Source organism: Gambusia affinis, linkage group LG01, assembly GCF_019740435.1.
Source record: "Gambusia affinis linkage group LG01, SWU_Gaff_1.0, whole genome shotgun sequence".
In the NCBI taxonomy this organism is placed as follows: Eukaryota; Metazoa; Chordata; class Actinopteri; order Cyprinodontiformes; family Poeciliidae; genus Gambusia; species Gambusia affinis.
Window position 1 is genome coordinate 17,485,147 of NC_057868.1, and position 22,824 is coordinate 17,507,970.

The 22,824-nt window shown below is 40.1% G+C and overlaps 1 protein-coding gene across 1 annotated transcript; it reads right to left on the bottom strand.

Moving 5' to 3' along the window:
• Nucleotides 1–1,249: 1,249 nt before the first annotated feature.
• Nucleotides 1,250–22,614, bottom strand: pard6b (par-6 partitioning defective 6 homolog beta (C. elegans)). The gene is made up of 3 exons (XM_044128609.1): nt 22,211–22,614; nt 18,835–19,057; nt 1,250–3,252 (listed from the first exon to the last, which is right to left on the bottom strand). The coding sequence occupies exons 1-3, from the start codon at nt 22,271–22,273 to the stop codon at nt 2,330–2,332; spliced, it is 1,209 nt and encodes a 402-aa protein (XP_043984544.1). The 5' UTR covers nt 22,274–22,614; the 3' UTR covers nt 1,250–2,329.
• Between the last annotated feature and the right edge of the window lie 210 nt (nt 22,615–22,824).

The window sequence follows — 22,824 nt, forward strand, 5'->3', positions numbered from 1 at the left end:
AGACAACATGCTAGTGAGCTGATTATCATGCTGAATCGTTCATGTCCATGTTAGTCAACATTCTTGTGATTCTCCACATGGTTCTTTTGAATGTTTGAGCTAAGCTTAGCATTGATGCAAATTTTTAGCATCGGAACGCTGGGTCCAAACCGACGGGCACACTTTGGCAGGCCCCAGTTAAATTTCTTCAGGAATTTTCTAGTTTTAAGATATTATTCTAAAAACATTAGAAATGCTAGACCAAAAGAGGCTAATTTTGAAGACTTTTTCAAAACGATAAAAAAAAACCCAGCAGCATTTCAGTACCACCTGGAACCACCAGAGGGGGTCATTTTTTCCCCAGATGACATTTAAAAGTCTTTAGTGATCATTCATTCATTATTTTGTGCTTACTCGTGTTTTTTACTGAAGTTTATGAGTCAATCTGAGGTGTGAAGTATATGAACTGGAAAAATATGGCTGTATTTTATCAGTTTGTTGTACAGGACATCATTACAATGTGTGCATCTTTCAAAAATCAATATATTTATCATAATTATTCCAGAATCTGAGCAGAAATTTCACTTTGTTTTGCTGAGTATGCATCATTTCAGTTTCAGTGAGGCATAAATCCACAGTAGATCCTCTGTGGATCAGCTTTTACATCACTGTAACACTTTCATTTGAATTATTCTCTTCCGAGATGATTTAGACTTTTTAAAATATAAGAAAAGAGAGAAAAAAGATACTGGAGGTTAAATTGAAGAGAATTAAAGAAAATGGAGAACACAAAGGCAGGGCAGAAATGGCTCCTTTGGTGGTTCTTAGATTATTATCATGTGGTTCATATGACGGCACGGCCTCACCTTTAACAAAGAGAGAGAGTTTGTGTCAGCTGTACCTGCAGCTGTGTGTTCAGCAGTGACTCAACCTCAGCAGGGACACGGACACGTCATCTAACTCATCTCAGAGGTTGTGTTCACCAACATGGTTACAGCGACGCTATTGCTGGACCGTCAGCACGCATGTCGATATATTACAACTGAATGGAAATGGGGGATTTGATAGGAATGCTGGCAAATGGCAGGCGACTTAGAGAAAATCCTGTTTGTAAAATTGTGTTTAAAAAACTAATCTAAAATCCATTTCTGGAAGCATTTGGGCATGTTTTGAATCATTATCACACACATTGTGGCTTACACTTTGAGACCTGGAGTTGTGAAGAGTTCATGCTTACATGCTCTCCAGATTAGAATTTTACTTATTGGGATTTTTATTTTTTTTTTTTTTTTGGGGGGGGGTCGGGGGGAGACTCAAATTTTAGTTTCTTTTTTTTTCGATCCGTTTAACTTAAAGCAGTTCAAACATCTTCACCAATGGCGCTAAAAAGTGTATCCACATCTTTATGAAGTCATGGCATGATTTAGAAAATGGCTGAATATTCTTAAATATATTGACCCATGAAGAACCATGAAAATCACATTCACATTATTTTACAAGTCGACCAAATGGCAGAGGAAACAATCATGAGAAGCAGGAGTGCAATATGAAGGACAGATTGTAGGATTCATTCACAGATATCTTATTCTGGAGTTAATCACCACTCAAAATTGGTCTTCTAAGGAAAAAATAATCTCCATGTTTAAGAGCAAAATATTTTCACTAAGGCCATAATGATAACGATAACCTTCTTTTTGCAGTTGGTCACCCTTATAATGAGGAACAAAAAGGAAGAAGGATAATAACAATGGTTAAAAACCTTTAAAACCACAACTTGCTAGGTTGCTGGAAAGTAGTGTTTACCATTTGAATGGAGTAAATATAAATAGATGAAAAGCAGGTGATTGGAAGCGACTGTCATCTAATAACTGAGCCAGAGAGAGTAGGGGTGCACTGATAAATTGGCCCTGATTTCCTTCATTTTGGGAGATCAGCAATCAGCAGATATTTACAAAAGAAACTAATCTTACTCATCAATCTTATCTAAAAAATGGTACCGACCAAAATCGGGATTGGTGAATCCTTAGCAAAGAGTGTTTGTAATGCCATGGAGCCAACTTGTTCACTGAAAATATTTGAAGACCAAATGAAGGTGTTGAGTTTACCGGTTAAAAAGCTAAAACCCATGAACCTCACTGTTTTCGAGATGAACTGGAGAGCAGCTGTGGCTCTGTGTTCCATCTCATCACCGCTAGGCACTCCAGCATGATGATTGGCATGTAAGGAGCAGCATACGGTGTGGTGTTTGACGTTCAACACATGCACATCTAACTGTGCTCCTCAGATGAGGCCACTGAACGCGTTTGAGACGCTGCTGCACCTCCCAGTGATCAGTGTATTGAAACCCAGTCTACAGCGTGATGACTGTGCCCTCCTCCTCCAGGCTCCGCCTCTCCTTCGCTCTGTCGGGGGACGGCGTGGTGGAACTGGCATTGGTGTTGGTCAGAGATCCGCCGCTGCCACGCAGGTTCCCGTTGGCATTTATGGAGAAGGCAGAGCCGGAATTGGCGGCAGTAGTGGTGCGAAGATTGAGGTGCGGTTCATAGCGAGGCAGAGACGGCATGCTGTAGTTCGACGGAGTGCGCCGAATGGTCTCCGCCTCGCCCCCGACTTCGATCACGAGGTCCTCGTCGTCTTCGTCGCTCTCCAGCTCCCCAACAGGGAAGTTCTGGATGATGTGTGTCGGCCCGGCGGTGGCAGCTGCGCCGTGGGGTACATAGCCATGATAACTGGCACCACTGTCCGACGAACTACCAGAGGCAGCTCCGCCGCCTCCTCCAACGCCGCGAACAACATTGTTCCGCTGATTGGCAGGCTTCACGGTGATGATGAGGTTGTGGCTGTTGGCAATCATCATGTCCGTCACTTGGTCCAGAGACTTGCCCACCACCTCGATACCATTCACCTCCAGAACCTCGTCGTTGACGGCCAGCAGGCCTGTGCTTTCAGCCAGGCCGCCGGGCACCAGGCGGGAGATGAAGATCCCGGGGACCTTCTCCAGGCCCTGTGGAGTCACTCGCACGCTTGAGCCGTCGCGGATATAGAAACCCAAGGGCTTCTCCTGACCGTGCTTGTACAGACGGACGCGCCTGTGCGTCTCCGGGAGGATGTCCACGTCGATGATGGACGACACAGGGCGGAAGTCTTTCGGGAGGCTTATGATCACTGGAGGCTTTTTCTTGTTGGGGTCCGGCCGCAGAAGAACCGCAGAGAGCACCGTATTCTTCTTCCTGGTCAGTGAGTCTGTACCAAATGTTGTGTAATCAGCTTCCTCTGCAAAACACAAGAGAGAGGAAGTAAAAAAAAAATAGGCGAAGTAGAGAAGAGGAAGATACAGGGCAAATAAAAAGTGAAAAGTGATTTAAACAGAAGCAGCTTCTTCTTATGTATGCATTTCCAGTAATCAAGTGTTGTTATGTAGCACAATCATTAATGCAGTACCTATATTAACTTCAGTTGTTATAAAAATACCATGTGTATATATATATCTCAATAGATCACTAAATTTTACTCTAATTTAATTTAACGACTTGTAAGTGGCCCTAAGTCTCCTTAAGACGCTATTGCTCTTTCTGAAACTATGCCTTCAAGAAGTCATCCCAACAGCTCTCCTCTATTAACCCTTTAACAATGTTTTTACCAAAATTGTTCTGAAAGTAGCTCCTGTAATGAGCAGATGTGCAGCACCACCAGGTGTTTGTTAATTGCTGCCGGCTGGTCATGCATGAAAGACTCAAAGCAACACAAACTAAAAAAGTTTTGATTTTACATAATCAAAAGAGCCCTTTAAGGCTCCCACACATGAAACAGTTTCTACGGCTGACATTCTGTTTCATCATATAATTTGAGACCAATTTTTTTTTTTTCTCTCAGCCTGAGGCATTGCTGGAAGAGGGATTCTGACTGCTCCCTTTGGGTCGCACTGATGAAAAAGTCCACCACAGCCAACAAGTCGCTTGGCAAGTCGACTTTTGAAAATCAGGTTTTTCCTTCTTGCTGAAGCCAAAAATGTCCCCTCCTTATGCTGCATCGAACCCTACAGGTGCGTGTGGTGAGCTGATATTCTGCATTATTCATTTACCAAGCATATGGTAGACTTGGCAGATAGTTCACATGACATTTCTATTCTAGCTGATGAAAAATCATTCAGCAAACGGTGAAAATATCATGAATCATTAGGGTTGTTGTGATGTGAAAACTCAATACTGATACTGGAGAAAATCTTCAATCTCATTTTAGATACTACGTAGTAGAAATGCACAGAAAAATCTTAAGGCTGACCAGAAAGTGTGCACTGGTCAGGTAGCCAGGAACTCAAAAATCCATTTCTATTCTATTCAATGATTGCACATACCAATTTGCATAAAAAACAAAGTCTCTTAGGTTTTTTTTTTCGGTTTTTTTCAAATTTTCAGTTATGCTTTTCTTGGGAGTGTGGGGGGGATTGCTTTTTTTATTTATTTATTTTTACGATAATTATTTCTCATTTTGGATGTGGTGTAGCAGAACTGATTTTTGCCAATACTTTTCACACTTTGCTCTTTCGTTATGATAAATAACCATAGCAACAGATTGGGAGCACCTGATTAACATGGCAAAAGCTGAAATAATACCAATAACTCTGAAGAGTTTTGAATTAATGACTTTCGACAGCATTAAATATTCCTTTGAGATTAATAACGTATTCTTGGATTTGTATTTAAGATGATGGAAGAAGACTCAAGAGATTTTATAAGTATCAGTGAGGTGTTTAAAAATGAAGTCAGAGGATGCAGACAGGTAGGAAGCAATTCAAAAGGAAACCGTTTTAGTTTATTTCAAATCTTGCAGAGATAATTTTCGTTTATACACAGGTAGCAATCATAGAAAGTTGGAAAGACTGTTGCAGTAAGAATTCCAGTTGGATGGATGAATTACTGCCAAACATTTTCTGCATATTTTTGATTTCATTCAAGACAGAGGCTGGTGTTAACTCATTGCAAGAGAAAGCTGAAAATATCAACTCTGTGTAATCATTTTGTCTTTTGATTGAAATGTTAGTCAACTGCTTTACAATGGCATGAGTATGATTAACTAAGACCCGCCTCTTGGCTCTGATTGGTTGTCTCTGATGGATCAGTATACGACAGTAGGACTACAGGGAGAAGGCAGAGGAGCTTGAATTTTTCACAGATAATCTGTCGTATTATACTGTTGTGACATTGTGACACATTTAGCAGTAAAAAACAAAAACAACACTGATAAACGTTATACTAAAATTAGTTATTAAAGAAAATTCAGAATCTCATCTAATTAGCATCAGCACATAAAAACTTTGCAGAAACTGGAGCTCAAAAACTCTGAATTCTTTTTTGACAATATTGTTCTGTTTGCAGATAATAATGCAAAAACAAGTGAATTTACTACAATCTTATCATGAACAACTCACATTGATCCTAAAACCACATTTATCTGTTAACTACCCATGTATTTGAAAAGAATCTAAATCAAAGATCAATATCTGCTGCAGATATTGATCTGCAGCAGATATTGCAGATCAATACCAGTTTAACTCTATTTCACTCAGAGTTTAACTGGTACGTCATGGACTCTAGAAGAACAGATGCACCTGAAATCACTAAGTGACACCACTACAACCCTTTATTGTTAATTAAAATAAACAAGCAAAAATGTCCAGTTTATTTACTGTTCGTGACGTTCAGAAAAAGAGGAACAAAGAAAAACAGTTGAGTTGTGGTTTAATGCTTGCATGAGTCTAATCCTTCTGTGGTTTCCAGGAATCATCCCCTATTTCTTCATGTTCCAACAATTTACTGAAGATTTTCTGCAGAATTAAGACATTAATGAGTGAGCTGTAGCAGCCCGGACAGGGTAACGCTCCGCGTTTCTGGGTATTTCATATTTTTAGGCCAACAATGAACCCCTCTGACTGGTTTGGACAGAACAAACGTGTACATCCTGAACCAAAAACACTGTCAAAGCATCATAAAAGGGAACTGCTTTTCAGGGCACAGTGTACACATCAACAAACTACAGCAGAGCATGGCTTACAGAGGAAGAAACTGAACCTTGAATCTAATAGTTAACTAGCATGTAACAAGCAGCTAAACATTAACATCTGTGTGATCGGCTGTGTCATTAATATCCTGCTGGGTTTTAGATGTTATTTTTACCATTTTCTTTTGAAAAGACTTCAAAGTTTTCACTCTCTCCATTTATGGGACTCAGCACGATCCGATTTAGATGAAGGAGCTCTATAAATAGAGCGTTAGTGACACTTTTTTGAATATCTGCCCCCTTTCCGAGTGTGTGAAAGCAACCTCAAAAGGTATCCGCTCTGCTAGCTGATGAAAATTCCAGCTCTCAGGTTCTGACAGCTGAGCACCACTCCCCGTTCCATCCCGAAACCAAAACAAAGGATCGATTGTCCCGAGAAAGCGCTACCGGTTCGCCTTTCAGTTCCCACAAGGCACTAGTTTAACGTATTCACGCCTCTGATACCTTAAAAGGCCGAAACGTACGAATGTGTCATCTGCAAATCCTGCAGGATTGTAGTGTTTAAATGATCGACTGCTGGCTGTTTGAACACACAAACACACAAACATATCTTTCCTCCATCGCTGCCACAAGGCCTTTTCGGTCAGAGCGGTCATGCGTGTGAGAGGGCCTGAGCTCTACATCTCGTTTCACTTTTACCAGTCGTCTTTTCATGTGAACCACCCATCTGTGACCGGCATATGAAAGACCTGACCGTCAGTGATGCTCACACCCACTAAACAGGACCAGATGACATGAATTTGAGTATCTCCAACACTCTCACTGCACAGCTCAGCTCTTAAACACTTCATCCCCACTAACTCGACACCATGAAAAACAATAATTATTTACTTTACAGCTGGCTAGAGCTATAAAGCCAGCTAGACTTCATCAGCATTACCTGATGAAGTCTAGAGGAAGGTTACTAAAGGATATGAACTAAATATATATGAATCTTTATGCTAGTTATTAAAGCCTAAAACCAATCTGACAATCAGTTTTCTTATTCACAGGAAGGTCTAAGGCTTCACACCATAAATTAGTTTGCCTTCAGTCACTCAGTGCTTGGTAAACACTACAAAGGTTGAGTGTGGTGTGCTGCACAGTGACTGTACAGGTATGTGGTATATTTGGCCAATAATTAACGTGCACAGTCATAGAGGAACTATAAGAGGGAAGAAATAAAAGGTTCTCTATTGTCAACCAGTATTTTAGAAAGTAGATCTACTTAGACACCAGCATCAGCACCTTCATGTTTTTCTGTTGGTTACAAAAGCATTTTGAAATATTCTACAACCCTTGAAAGACCCCGCGTACGACAGCTTTTAGCAGTGCACTTATAGCAGTTTACTGTCTGATCAGCAATATTTAAAAAGACCGATTTGCCGATTCAGGTTTTAACTGTTACAGATTTTCCTTACTTAAGGTGATACATGATTGCAAAATATTAGAATTTTGGGTTTTACTGAAGTGGAATAGGACACTTTATAGGTAGTGTCTTCATACTTAATTCAATATGAAGGAGACGTTTTGAAGTCATGTTCTGAGAAGTCATTAAAAGTAATAGTTTTCTGGGGCGTGCTGTGGTGGCGTGGGGGATAGCGCAGCCCACGCTTGGAGGCCTTGGGTCCTCGGCGCGGCCGTCGCGGGTTCGATTCCCGGATCCAACGACATTTGCCGCATGTCTTCCCCCCTCTACTTCCCCCTTTCCTGTCAGCCTACTGTCATATAAGGGACACTAGAGCCCACAAAAAGACCCCCTGGTGAGGGAAAAAAAAAAAAGTAATAGTTTTCTTACCATAAGTAGACATTTGTAACTACTGAAATTTGCCATTTTTACACTTTGTCAACCAAGCGGTACTTCATTTTACTTCCACGTTGAGCTATTGAGTATGGGAATAAATGAGAATTCAAGTTAGTGTTTGAATATACAAACTATACAAAAAGTAGAGAAACTGGTTTATAAAACTGTATCAAATCCGGATTGAATATACATTTTCTTCATAAAACAAGCTCATAAGCATCCAGTGACTTTTACTGTATGTCTGAAAATGATTTCCAAGTCAGGAATTTTTGCCTCCAAGCCATATTGTATTGTGTTTCACTCCCCACTGTGAGTCATTAGACTCGGCTAAAAGGCCAAACTGAAATCCTGATTAACCCAGAGTTATTTCTGAAAACAGCTCAGTGGGTTTCCTTTGTCACTCTGTGGGATCAAGCCAGTAATACCAACAGAGACCTGTGGTAGTTGCTGAATTATGGTCCAGCACTCCGCACAGGTTAGGTATTCCAGCAATGCAGTGGTTGTTTTGACTTCCCACACTGTGAATGGGGTTAGTGAGGAGGGAAGGAACCCCATGAATGGAGGAGAAAATGACCCCCAGGGAGGACGCATGAGGTGGCGCTCAGTTTTTTTTTATGTTTCCCGTTTGTCACCTGGATGTATAGTTGTGTCCAAAATAATGGTAGTGAGTAAACGAGTAGAGATCAAAATCATTGTATTTCCACAAGTGCATTGGGAACAGTGTGTACTCTATTCCGAAGCGGAAAAAGAGAGATTTTATTTACACTGTTTGCAGTTCACTTTACAAACTCAAACATTTGCAGTGTAAACTGAATAATGTATGAAGGCTTAACTTCCCACTCAACCACAGAAGAACAGATGTGCTTCTGCTTCACATCTGTGTCCTAAGCAGTTGACCAACAAGTGAATTAGTGATTCCAGCCCAGCTCCTTTAGACAGCATTCCTGGTCTCTTTGCCTTTCTTGATTTTGCCTCTGAAACATGTTTGAGGTCACATGCAGCATTTACAGCGTACTATGAGAAACAGCCCTATAACTGAGCCACTTTACTCAGCTTACTTTGGGCTTGAAATTTGTTTTAGTCCAAGTAAATAACTATTCTTTTTATTCCCTTTTTTATTCCTATAGTGAACGTTCAATCATCTGTAGCAAAGACTACATCTGCAGCTAAAACAAAATCCTTTTAACACCAACATGTGACAAGCTCAGCCCTTTCTGCTGGACTTAACATTAATAATCTAGTGATTATTTTTTGGATTCACCAAGTAATTCTGCATAATTTGAAACTGGTGATGCTAAAACTATACCACTTGAAGATTTTAGGGTAGAACATATTTACAGACAAAGGTTTACTTTTTTTTTTCTCAAATGCAAAATGTGTATATATTTTGTACAGTTTTGGTTTAATGATGACACAGAGTCTTTTGTTATTCTGTATGCTCCTGTTAACAGTTAATCAACTACTAAATGAGTTGATTATTTCAACAATCGATTCATCATGATTAATCATTTCAGTACTACACGTTCTCATTTCAGATCATTTTCAAACTACTTTTTAACCAAAGTACGCATCTATGAAAAACACCCAGAAAGACCAATCTTACCCACATTAAACACAGATAAATGCACTATAAGCAACATGTCAAACATTCCCTGTTATTCCTGTAAAAGAGCCACTGAGCCAACGCCACACTGCTATTACCTCTTTCTATTAATGATTCAGTTACACAGAATGCCACAGGAAAATTTTCCATGTAAAAATATCATTTCTATCAAACTCTGATTAATGTGGTTAGTGGTGCTGGATTGCCATTATCTTGAACACAAGTGGATGCACCTTCATATTCAAATAATTGCAATGTTACCCAGTAATAGGTCCTATCTACACTCTGGATGAACATATATCATGGGCTTAACATAAAAAATAAAATTAAAAAAACCACCTCTTAATAGATCAAATCTGAATGTCTTGATATTTGGATTCCACAACAGTAACTGCGTTGTAACTTAAAAAGTATAAACAATAAAACATGAACATATAATGAGAGCATTAACAGTTTATGGGGTTTATAAGTTTCGTGCTTCTTCCAACTCCTTTTCGAGCATGTTAAGATTATTGTAGATCTAAAATCTGTGTCTTTTGCATTCCTTGTTTATATGTGTGATTTTATACTTCTATCATGTGCAAAATAAAACAAATTCAATATACTTCCTGCTCCAGCGATGCATTCATGCATCCACTTTCTCTCGGTACTCTCATTACAGCCACTCCTTGAAATCTACTTTGCAGCTGGTATTCAGTATCAAAACTACAATGATCCAGAGTGATGAGATGCTTTCTCTGCAGCAGAATTATCTCTAGCAATAACTCTAATGAGCCATTATTTCTCAGTACCTGTAATTCCGGAAACTTGACACTGCTCTCAGGTTTCACCATGACCGGGAACACACACGCAGAGAACCGCTATCACAGCTGCGACAACTGTAGCTGTTTTGTTAATATTTTAGCTAAAAATACATCAGCTTGAACAGAGAAGCTACAACAATCTGCTGAGTAACATTAACAAAAAACAGGAGTGATGAGAAGCCCAACAGAGTAACAGCTTGAAGCCTGACAAACATGCAAAGCCTTGCAAACACATTAATTCCCCTTCAACCTTTTTATGCAGATCTTTAAAGAGCCTGACCAACTAATTCCAATTTTGGCCTTTACCAATTTTTTGGGTCTATAAAGTTTGTAACTACAGCAACAAAGTCACTAAGTTGGGAGTAGCAGGATGAATATTTTTAACTGTGCATGTGCAAAATGTTGTGATAATTTTTTTTTTGGACCAGTCAATTTATAGTCACAATTGGTAAACAGTTCATCTATGAACATTAGCAAACAAAAAACGTCACGAGAACCAAAATGTCCACCTAAAGTGACCCGCCTTGAAAGAAAGAGCAATAACCAAAGAAGCAGCCACGATAACACTGAAGGGAAAAATCATCTGAAAGATAACAGATAATAATTGTTCATGTACTTCACAAATCCAGCCCTCACGGAAGATAGTAGGACTGGACGATATGGCTGGAAAACTTATGACGCAAGCGTTTCATATCAGTTGATATTGATAATTATTGATTAGGTTTTTTTTGTTTGAAATACCTAAAACACAACCAAACTGGTAGTGGCATAAACTTTCCTATTTTTAGTCCAGTTTTTACTCCACGCTGCGTTTGTATTTTTACACGGTTATGAGGTTTTGTAGTTTTAGGCAAAACCCAAAACTGCTGCTGCTCAAGTTACTCTGTCATTTCTGCACTCTTTCGTTACAGTGAGTGACTTAGCTGGTGCAACCAGCCTTGATTAGCTCAAGGTTGGACAGCTAAATTCTTTCCTCTGGATACATCCTTCAGAATGCCGTACTGAGATACTGGATCAGAGTTTAGTGAGTATTCTATATATTGAGAAGTGAAAATTCTACCAAACATATGTATCACGATATATATTGTTATAAACTTATTGTCCAGCCTTAGAAGAAAGCTGCAGCAGAAAGAAAGCTAAATGAGGATCTATTTATACTTCTACTGCAAACCCTGAGGACAACATCATGGTGGCGGCGGCATTAAGACACACGGATGTTGTTCTTTTGTCTGGGCAGAGGCTCACCGTCCAGCAGGAAAATAACCTGAAACAGCCAGAGCTTCAATAGAAAGATTAGTACCAAAGAATATTTATGTGTTAGAATGGACCAGTTAAAATCCAGGCTAAATTAGCAAAAAAAATAAGATGCAAAGGTCACATAGAAAAATAAAAGGTTGAGGAAAAGCTATTTAGTATATTAACATAAACGCACTGTGTTCACTGTTTATGTAATTAGTTTGAAATAGCCAAATATAAGACATCAGAAGGGCATGATGAACTAAAAACAAGCAGACTGTGGGGTTCTGGAAACAGTCAGGTTTGTTGATGACAAGCTTGGATGTTCACTACTCAGCCGGTGGCATGATGTTCCTAACACGGGCTGATACGAGGAGGAGAAGGAGGAGGAGGAGGAGGAGAATGTGAGAGTGTGCGTGTGCGTATTTTCACACAGCAGAAGCAAAGGTGGAAAACAACACAATACAGAACAGAGACAGAAACAAATAATACGAAGAGACAGGAGAGCTGGAACACTTCTGGGATGGTGAATAGATAAAAATGCTTTCAAAGGGGTGAATTCCAGAACTGTTACTATTCCTGGTGTGGTAAGCATACCTCCCAGATAAAAGAGCCTTAACGCTGCTGATAGGAGGAAGAAGAAGTTGAACAGGGAGGTCAAAGAGAGTCCTGAGAGGAGGCGGCGGAATAAGGCCAGCAGTTTTACAAACTGAAGCAGAGCGCAATGGACCGATGTGAAAAGGTTCACCCGACTGCAGGCGATGTGAGGCCAGAAAGTCGCCATGAGTAACTAGGCTGGCACCGAGGAATTAGACCAAATGTATTATTTAAGACTCCTCATCATTAAGACTGATCATCCTGCTTCCAGGCCTCCTGATACGATGTCAGACATAACTTCTCAATTACAATCATCAGTCTTGTCTTATTATCTTTTAATCTAGTTGGGAAAAACCTGAATAAAAACACGAACTTGATAGAAAAGGACTGCACTGTAGCAGCAAATACAGAATTACTTAAAAGGGCTTAAAAGAAATGCATTTTTTCACCAGTTTGCACTTGAAGGAGCAGCACGTTTTAAACCTTTTAGGCCGGCTCTGTTCCCATCTTGTCACTGCGGTGTGAAGCAGTTCCATCAATTTGTTTAGTGCTGACAGAGACATTTTTGCTTCCTGCATTGGCTCCTGTCTTCCTTTCCCATCAACCTGTCCCTTGGCCACTCTGGTCCACCCCTCAGCAGAAACATTTCTGCTTTCAGCTGATCCAACAGATTCCTATTTTGGCTTTCTTCTCCATCTTCTCTTGATTTAGCCATTTTTTCTCTAATTACCCCCCTCTTTGGAACCTACTGCAGTGTTATAAATGGACTCAATTCAGAAACACTTTACTAATTGCAGAGAAAAATCAAATGTTATTGCAACATTAATGTCCTCTCTCTGTATCTGGTACAGATAAACCCAGTCTATAACCTCAAGACAACCCTTCAGGACTTCTTCAGCTTAGTGTGACCACTTTCTCACGTTTCTCTTTGTTTTCCATGTCGCCACTGAACAAGGGATTTCTATTTTGAGCAGAGAAAAATAATGTGACATGTTAACAGCCACCTTCTATTATGATAAGACTACATAAAAGGTTTGAAAAGAAATTAGATGAATTCAATCTCTAAAACACATTAAACTCTTAATTTACAAATAATGTAATTATTTAACCCTCGTCTGGGGAATTAGTGGAAGCAAAATGCTTTCTGCCAAAAATTAACAGAAATTAGTCAAAAACTGGTAACTAGTCTGCATAACTACTAGAACTAGTTTACTATGACTTAGTGGGAGGAGTTTAACTGGATGCTGTGAACCTTAAGCAGAAAGTGTCCCAACAGCAGAAAGGCAACAGTGTTTTGGAAGCAGCTTGCCTGAGCCTGCTGACTATGGAGAACAGCCAATCAGAAGAAACATGCTGGAACAGCGTGCAGAAAGAAATTCATAGATAAGCATATCAGTTATTATGCTGCATATCACAATAAGCACGACACCAAGTCCACAGGGCAGAAGACGTGGGTTTTAATTAAAGCTCAGCAAGAAGTAAATCTGTCAACTCGACTGTCTAAAAAAGCAAAAACAAAACATCATCTTCACATCTGATGGGCAAAGAACTCCATTATTTCCATCTGTTCCAATCTGAATCCAACAAATGTAATGAAAGCTAAACAATTCCCTCTTTGACTGCTTTATTTGAATAAAGCGTACACAACACAGACCAAGTTTCAGCTTGTGAAATGGAAAGGAGCTCTCCAGCGACAGTTCATCAGTTGTCGTTTCTAACATGAATCTAAGCAGACATGGCTCAGCAGTCTCTCGCCACACATCCACCTGACATTGTGGGCATTCCTTCATGTCTTCTGGCTCTGTACAACGTCCAGCTCACTCACTACCTCTGTCCTCCCTTCATCACTCCGTCATTCGTCTTGCTCTCCAGATTATCCCTTATGAATCGTTTGTGATCAAGACTTTCCTTTCTACAACCACGCCCTAAACCTCAGCTTTACCTCTTAATGCAGCTCAAATTGGATTTTCTTACAGCAACCCCTTTTTCCTTCCTGCTCTGACTCATTCATCTTTTCAGAGCTAAAAGAACTCAGGCAGCCTCCTAATACCCCTGTATCCCATCTGCTCTCTTTCCTCCCTGCCTCCGTTTTCTTGCAGTTTGAATAAAGTTTCAGTAAGTCAGGTATCAGAGGAGAAGGAGCAAGTTCTCAGCTTTTTGTCCTCCTTTTAAATCTCTCTCCACCAGTCTCTCTTTGTCCGTTTATAGCCCTTGTTGACTGAGCCGTGCTCTGAAGCTCAGTGTCCAGTCTGGCCTGCTGTCCTGTCTAATCTACCCAGCGGACATGATCAGACGCTAGCCACATACCACCCATAACGCCTCCACCTCCCTCTGCTTCCCCATCTCCCTCCCACTCTTCATTTCTTCCCCTCTTTCTCTCTCTCTCCCACCCACCCTATCTTGGGCCTCTCTCTGCATTCCTCCTTCACTAAAACTATTCCCACCGTCCTGCTCCCCTCCTCTCACCTCCTGGTGCATTCCTATCACACTTACAGCTCCCTCGCTCTCGTCTCGCTGCATCACTAATTACACAACTTACCAAAACAAAGCTTTCTACATTACTCCTGCTTTAATACTGTTTACTCTGCCTCCCGTCCATCCCTCAGTCGTTCTCATTAGCTTTAAGATATGCACCGCCTCGTCCACACATTCCTCCTCAAGTGCTCTGAATCCTTCGTTCCCTCACTCAGCATCCTTGGGAGTAATGAATGTCAGTCTGAAAACTTGAGCTCTGGAGGGGGAGTGGCTGGTTTCTCTTGCCTTGTCAGAGTGTGCAACTGGGGAAGGAGAACGGTTTTTACACCTGCCACTTTCACGTCCATCCAGCTTTAAAGAGTTCACTCGATCGCACCACGACGGACCTTGTTGTGCTTGTTTTGTCTGTTTTCACCTTCAGTCTATTCTATTTTGCTCTGTAAATGTGAATTTTTCACTCCATTTGTGTCACTCTGCTTCTACATCGTTGCCTCTCAACGGACTTGATGCGTTGCTTTGTTTGTGCACTGAAACCACAATGTACATTCCCCCCACTCTGACTCTTGCATGTACTGGTTATTAACTCCTAAGGCATTCTCATGAGGGACTGTGAATCCAAGCATTCCTGCCCTCTGCTTTAATGAGCAATGGTTATGATTTCACCGTCATCATTCACAACTTCTCCTTTTGCTTGCTGATGGCCAGGTTGAAATTCATGTGACCAAACAGCCAGGTTTTAACTATATCAGAAAACAGGACATCTCTCCAGAAGCCAACATATTTGTCTCTGAGTAGTTCTAAACAGTAATTTGGCTTTTTATATTGCTTTTGAAGTAATGGTTTCTTCCAAGCCGAGTGGCTTTTTAGTCAGTGTTGGTACAGCACTCGCGTCACTGTTGCCAGTTAGACAGGACATTAACTCCAAGTCCTGTCTTTGAGTTAATGTCTATTTTGCACAACAACACTGATACACCAATGGGCAGATCAGAAAAGCTTGGTGGAATGAAAAAAGATGGAATCAAACGCACGGGGACTGCCATTTCCACAAATAGTGACAGTCAAAAGTGATAAAATGGTGTTTATAATTGCATGTAAGTTTTTGAACACATCGACGTGGTAGCTTCGTAGAGTTTTTGGTACTGATATACTTTAAATGGTCACATTTTCATGACTATTTATATCCATAATTCATTTAAGTGTTTTTCTAACTAGAAAAATGAAGTGGTCAACTAGAAATTGACATTACACATGTTGGAAGACTAAATGGAAAAAACCTGAGAGCCGCTGTAACACCAACAATGCATCACAGCCAGCTCAGGCTTCATCAACACACTCTTTGCACTTTAGGTGAGTTTAAAAGTTAGCCTGCGTTAACTGATACACAGGACAACAACAAAACTCTTTATACAAAAAGCATACGGCCACATAGACATCAGTGTGTCTATCAAAATGTCTGTAGAAATGAACAAAAGCCATTGATCACTGAGCTCATGTAAGAAGCCTGAATAAAATAAAAGCCAGAATAAAACTAAAAGCCACATTGGGAACAATCCACATTAGGTGCAAACGGATCTGCACTGAGACTAAACACACACAGATTGTAAATTTGCCAGTTTGAGAATGATAAACAAGCGTTGTAACTGGAGACCGAGCTGTTTATATTTCAGAGCTAAACACATTTCTAAGCCCTCTAATAAGAGTTCACTGCTCCACGAAGGGAGAGGCGCTCTTCACCAATGCTTTGAAGGTTCACTTTATCCACAAATAACATCATATCTGTCTATAAGTTTATGAAATTTAGAGAAATATGACAAGTGAATCTCAAAGGTACTAACAGTAGGTTAGGAGTGGATTCCTCTTGTTTGGTAAAAATCTCGTCACTAGGACTCAACTGTACCTTTTACATAAAGACACAGACAAATTGTCTGGTGACCAATGTTCAGCTTGATCAGCTAATGTCTGCTTCACACAGCAAGATTTTTAAATTGTCGACCAATTGTCAAAACCTAAGAGATCACACATGACAACATATTGGCTATAAGAGGTTTGGTCATAAGGTGTGTGGTGTCGAGTCACTATACAAACTGATTCCACTCACCAACACTCAGATGTCAGACAGAAAATATTGCGAAATACAAATATATAATACAAAGAAAGCTCAAAAGTACACCAAACTTTACAGTCCACCTTGGCAGTCATTTGTTTTCTTTATTTAAAATTCCCCTACACGTCACATTCAACAGACTGCATTGTCGTTTATCCTCAGAACACCATACACACTGCGATATCGCCGACTATCCAAAGTGCTGAATATCCCCACTTTTAGATCGGAGCGGCCCTGACTTCCTTCAGAACAAACAAGATCACTCTTAAAGTGGCAGTATTCTGTATTTTCCAATCACATAGTGCCCTTTTAGAGCACAATTAAGTATCTGTTACCTTCAACTGTAACAGATACTGTTACATCAGGAGTTACGCATCTGTTTGCTAATTGCTGCTTGTTAGTCTGGAGGGGCTGGGAGGGGGGTTCACAGAGGAGGGGTGCTCTGTGAGACAGAAGCTTAGAAACTCCAGCTCCGAGGAGGAGCTGCGCCTCAACAGTGGGGTTAGGTCCATCAAGGTGTCATAGCTGAATGGTTGTCATGAAGATTAAAAGATTTCTTAAACATGAAAGAAAGAATCAAGGCAACACTCCAGGTATGCTTGATGATTAAATAACATTATAACAATGACGTAAAGCTAAAAAAAACCCACTTTATATAATACTGCATCTTATATACGTATATATACTTGCTGTGTGTGGTATGTTAAAAGCACACACAGCCATACCATACATCTCTTAACTTTATCTTACGAGTCATCTTGATAATCTGCACATCCTTAAGATTGTTGAAAGGGGAAATCAAGACAAAAATTGGGATAAAAATCTTGCCAGGCTTAATCAGAAACTAAAATATCTCATCTTTTTATTATCAGATAACTCTCCTTCTCCAGACAGGGTCTGGTAACAATAACACTCTTTCAAATGGAAATTGTGACTAAGGGAAGAAGACTCAAAGTAAGCTACTTGTAGTATCACTGAGGTGTTTAAAAAGAAGTCAGTGTTGAATGAATGAAACATCTACAAAGTTAATGTACTGCATCTGCACACTGTCATCTTAATCCTACTGGTGCCTACCGGTAGGGTGAAGACAAGGGGAGGGCAACAAATCAGGTGGGGGACAGGAGTGTGAGGTTAATAGGGCCTGTGGGGGGTTGTGGTTGCACTGATGGGCGACCGTTGTTGGTTTTTATTTCAGCGCCTGCCTAAGAGCGTGAGTGATGTGCACTCCCTGCTTAGCTTCACCGCCGTGTTTTCATGTTGTTCCGGTGCGTTTATGAACAGCAGTGAACCCAGCGTGGGGCTTGTGTCTGGAGCGTGTAATTCAAACAGCGCCCCATGCAGCGCTACGTACTTGCCTCGCTAATCTCCTCCTGACAAAGTGGCTTAGCTTCTACAGGGTTATATGGCACAAGGAGACAGCTTAAACCCCGCCTCCTCATCCCTCCTCGGCCACCAGACCCTGGGATCCTCCCAACATTCAACAGGTCACACTCGGAAACTCACAGGGTTAAAAATCCAAACAGACAGGAAAGTGTTGCAATGCCTGAACATGAGAAGCATTAACTTTAAAACTCTCACAAGTAAACCCACTGAAACCTCTCATATATTCTGAAAGCTGAAAATTGTCAAGCACTGTAATGGGAGGACTATGAGGGAAGTACAATTGAGTTCTAATGAAAATAAACAAATACAGATGAACGAGAAGGATTTCCTGACACATGCTCATTAAAATCCTGCGACCAACTCAGTCATAGTCCAGACATGACTCTGATCTGAGATTCATCTGAATCTCCCTCGTCTTCCAATACCAGTGGAAACATGCAACACTCTGGTCAACAATTCTAGGAAAGGTTTAACTGCTGTAATACCAATAACTTTCCCATTATTATTGGTAAGAGTACAACTAATTTTCAACATGACATTTCATCTCATTATTTTTTTCAAAACTGACACTCCTTTTACATCGTTTCATTATTTTTTGCCTAATTTCCTTTCAAGATAAGACATTTCTTGTTTGGTTGACAAATATTTTTATGCTAAATTTGCCAGGAGGTGTGTATGTATGATTTCAAATATACTACAAAACCACAACTTTTCGACTATCCAGAGTAAAAGCGTTACGGTTCCATAACCAGCATTGTATTTCTAAGCTAGGTCATTTAAAAACACGCAGAAACTGAGTCAGAATAAATGTTACCTTTCCTCTGCAGGAAAAGCCTCAGCAGAGGGTTGGCACTCTTGACGGCCTTGAGATAATTGTCGTCATTGTTGATGGGCAGCAGGTCGCCGTGCACATCGGCGTAGGCCACCAGCAGCTCCACGTTGGGGATGCGATGAACATGCTGCAGAAGGCCATAGAACTCATCGAAGCGGCCTGGCTTCGAGCGATCCAGAGAGAACCGACGGAACTCTGCGCCAAACTGGGACAGGACACACAGGATCACAGTATGAATATTAACATGGATCATATCGGAGAGGTCGGAACGGAAACAAATTCAGAAAAAAGGTGTGCGCTGAGAATCAAGGGCGTTTTGCTAAACTATTCTGAGGAATTAAACTACAACTCCAGTCAATTACAGGATGCGTTCTTATGGAATCTGATTTTGAAAAATAAATGAAACCGGAGCATAATAGCTGACAGGGTCAAACTACAGATGTCGGATCTCATCAGCAGATAGAAAGTCTCCCTGGTCATGTTGACGACAAGTTCTGGTTGTTGTGGTTGCTGTTGCCCAGGATGGACAAAAAAAAATACTACAATTCACTGCCAACTTGGACACTTGTTGCACATCGGTGCCCAGCAATGTAGAGATTAAGTTGTAGGACTAAAGTAAAAGCAGTCGGACTTTAGAGCACACAATGATTTTGGTCGGTTTCTTCAGGGAAGCTTGGAGAAAAACAGTTAGGATGTACTTCTGGCTGCTTCAATAGAAAGTCTCATTTTTACATCTAAATTTTACCCATCCAGTCTGAATTTATGGCATCAATTAACTGTGAGGAGCAAATGTCTGTGGCTCATGTAAAAACATCTAAAAAGAAAATATTAAATTCTCTTTGCCTGATACCGGTAGGCCTGTCGCAATAAGCAATAAATCAGTTAATTGCATGCCAAATTAAAACAAGCTCATTAATTTCCATTTGCGGGATTTATCAATCCTCTTTTCTACCAAAAACTGGATAACAAAAAGTCTTCAGTCTGGTGCTTTGATCTAAACTAGTCGTTTCTTTGGCAGACAATTTTGCTTGCAGAAACCTATGACTCTTTTTATTTGTTGTTTCTGTTGCTTTGTTTATTTCTTTTGGATATTTAAAATGTCTTCCAGATCCAGTGTTAGATGTTAATCCGAATTTAAAGTCTATTGGTCTTTGAGAACGTATTCTTGCAGTATTATGTTCATTACCATTTTATTACTTGAAAATGGTCACAAAACAACAATAGAGACATTTATCACAATAACGTCTGAGAATTTCTCTTCCAGCAAGATTTGTTATTGTGACAGGCGTAGCTATGGGCGACATATTGTTGCTAAAATCTGAAAGTGTTTGTATAAATATGATCTAAATGTAGAAATGCTCCAGAAAGATCATTCTGTTACAACAATTCTGTTTACAATAAGTTGCAGCAATTTCAGACACATTTAGTTCATTTACATTTAAAAGGTTGTTAACCGTATTATTACAGAATGATGTCTAACATTTAAATATGTCTCCTGTGTGCTGATTATAGGTTGGACAAGTTAAACTGTGACTTGTTGGCCAGACAAAGAACCTTATCCCAGTATGTCAGAAAACCTCTTATCTATTTTTTAGCAACCTGAAGCTTTTCATCTGTCTCTACTTGGAACTGTCTTTCCCTTTTCCCTCAAAGGGTTTCATCATGTAAAATTAATAGGATTGTGGGAGGCAGCAATATAAACAAATGAATAAACAATTGAGGCAAGTTTTTTTTTTTCAAAGCATGAAGTTCTATCCAACTTTAAAATATGATAAAATATTGCAGAGAATGCTGAATTATGAAATATATACTTGTTTCTAGGTATGAACTGCACAATATATCATTACATTATCTCTCTGTGTGTATTAATAATATTCCAAAAGACTGTTCAGAGTTCAACGTTTGTTGGTCACAAATTCTGCCACAAGTCCAAAATGTTAAGGTCACGGGTTGTTTGAAACAATAATATCATCATCTTAATATGGGTATCCCACCCTACTGTTGAATACATATTTAATAAAGTCAAAACTAAAGCAGGGTTACTTTTGAAGACCAGATTAAACATACCAGGAAATACAACAGCAAGAAAACTGAATTGTTTACAGTGAGATAACGTGAAGTTTAAGTTGGCCAATATTGCATGTTGACTTATGTTACCAACGGCAAGTAAAACACATTTATGACTTTTTTTAAATCGAATACATTTCTTTAATGATTGACTTCAGCCATTGATCTGCCCCGCAACAACAAACCAAGTTATTAATAAGAGACTTTTGGAAAATGTAATTACTCCCTCCTGCCCCAGAGTACATGTTTGTGTCTTGAACACCCCATAACTTCTTCAGCAAATTTATATATAAATACATCTTCCATCATATGTAAATTCAATATTCACACATTCACTTTAAACTTTTCTATTAGTTTTAAAGATCAGACAAATAATAAGCTACAGATCACAAAATAAAAGAAATAGTCAAATACTTCAGAATGGTTCACATAACTTTCCTCCCCAACTTCTTTGACATGCTCTACTAAATAGGTAAGTTTGACTCCTTATTTTAAGGTAACAACTGGTATCTTTTTCTAGCTATTGCACATAACTGTAAAAAGACCACAATTGGCTGATTCCGGTCACCTGTCCAGCAATCAGTGCATTTATAAACTTTAGCCCTATCAGATTGAGGAGCGCTTCTAAAATAATTAAAAAAATATTTGCATTTGTGCCAAAAACTGATGTCATAGTTTGTGTCATTGGATTTAAGTAAATAATAGTTTTCGGTAGAATTCCTCAATGTGGGCTACAGACAGGACACAGAGAGACTACCGCGGAAGGAGCCAGACGAACGTAATCCGAATGATATCTGTACACGGATAAATAATATGATGGGCATTTAATAAATTGTTTTATTGTGACGCCTTAAACTTGTTTCCGTTTGTTGTAAACCCTTTATGAGGCGGCAGTGCGTATATCTCCTAGTTATACAATACGTAATTGTTACAACTTCGGTGAGAGTGCAGGGAGCGGCGGAAGGAGATATGACAGGTGAAACTAGCTCGCTGCGGAGTCAGCTGATATTAACCTCCACCTTCAAACTTATCCAGCCATAAAACTTGGCAAATACAACCACAAAATAGTTACCTTAAAATGTGTCGAGCTATCAACGAACTCCCCACAGTAAAAACAAAACAACTGCGGGTGTAGCTCAGGTTTATATACCGTATCTGTAATCGGAACATCACAACCTGCTACCAAGCCACTTAGCGGGCTAAATTAGCAGGAGTAATAATGTTAATCACCACAATGAGTTAGCATCACACACAGAAAAGTAAAACTGGCAATAAAAAGTACATATATCACCTTGCTTTTCACCTCCACGGCACTCAGAGAACGGCTGCTCGGTACTCGGTGGTTTTTGTTCATGTTTCGCTAGCAGCAGGACCATCGACGCCACCAAAGCCCGCACACTACGCCCTGCTCCAGCCGTCGCCGCCGCTTCAGCGACCGCTGCTGCCACCGCAGAGTGTCCGAAAAAACAAGTTGTTTTACCGGGACCGCGAACTATCCCAAGAACTCTCGGCTACCACCAGTTTCAGAGGTCTGTGTAGAGAACGGCACAACTGCTGTCAGCCAGGTCGGCTCAGCTGGTGAACTTATCTCCTCTCATAGTTATCTTTTCCGATGTTGTCCAAGCAGCAGCCTGCGCTATGTCTGAGCTGGCCCGGTCCCTGCCTCAGGCTGCCTGTCTCCTCTCAGGACTGGGAGAGCTGGATGCTTCACAATAAAAGCCGCTAACTCTTAGCCAGTCAAAATAAGACTGAACAAGAAACCAACGAAGTACACTTAAACTTCACATGAGCCATGTAAACTACAATAAAAAGAAGGAAAAAAAACTTTATTTAGAAAATTGTATTTTAATTTATATTACTACCAATTTAAATACCATTATTTATGACATCACCGAATATAATGAT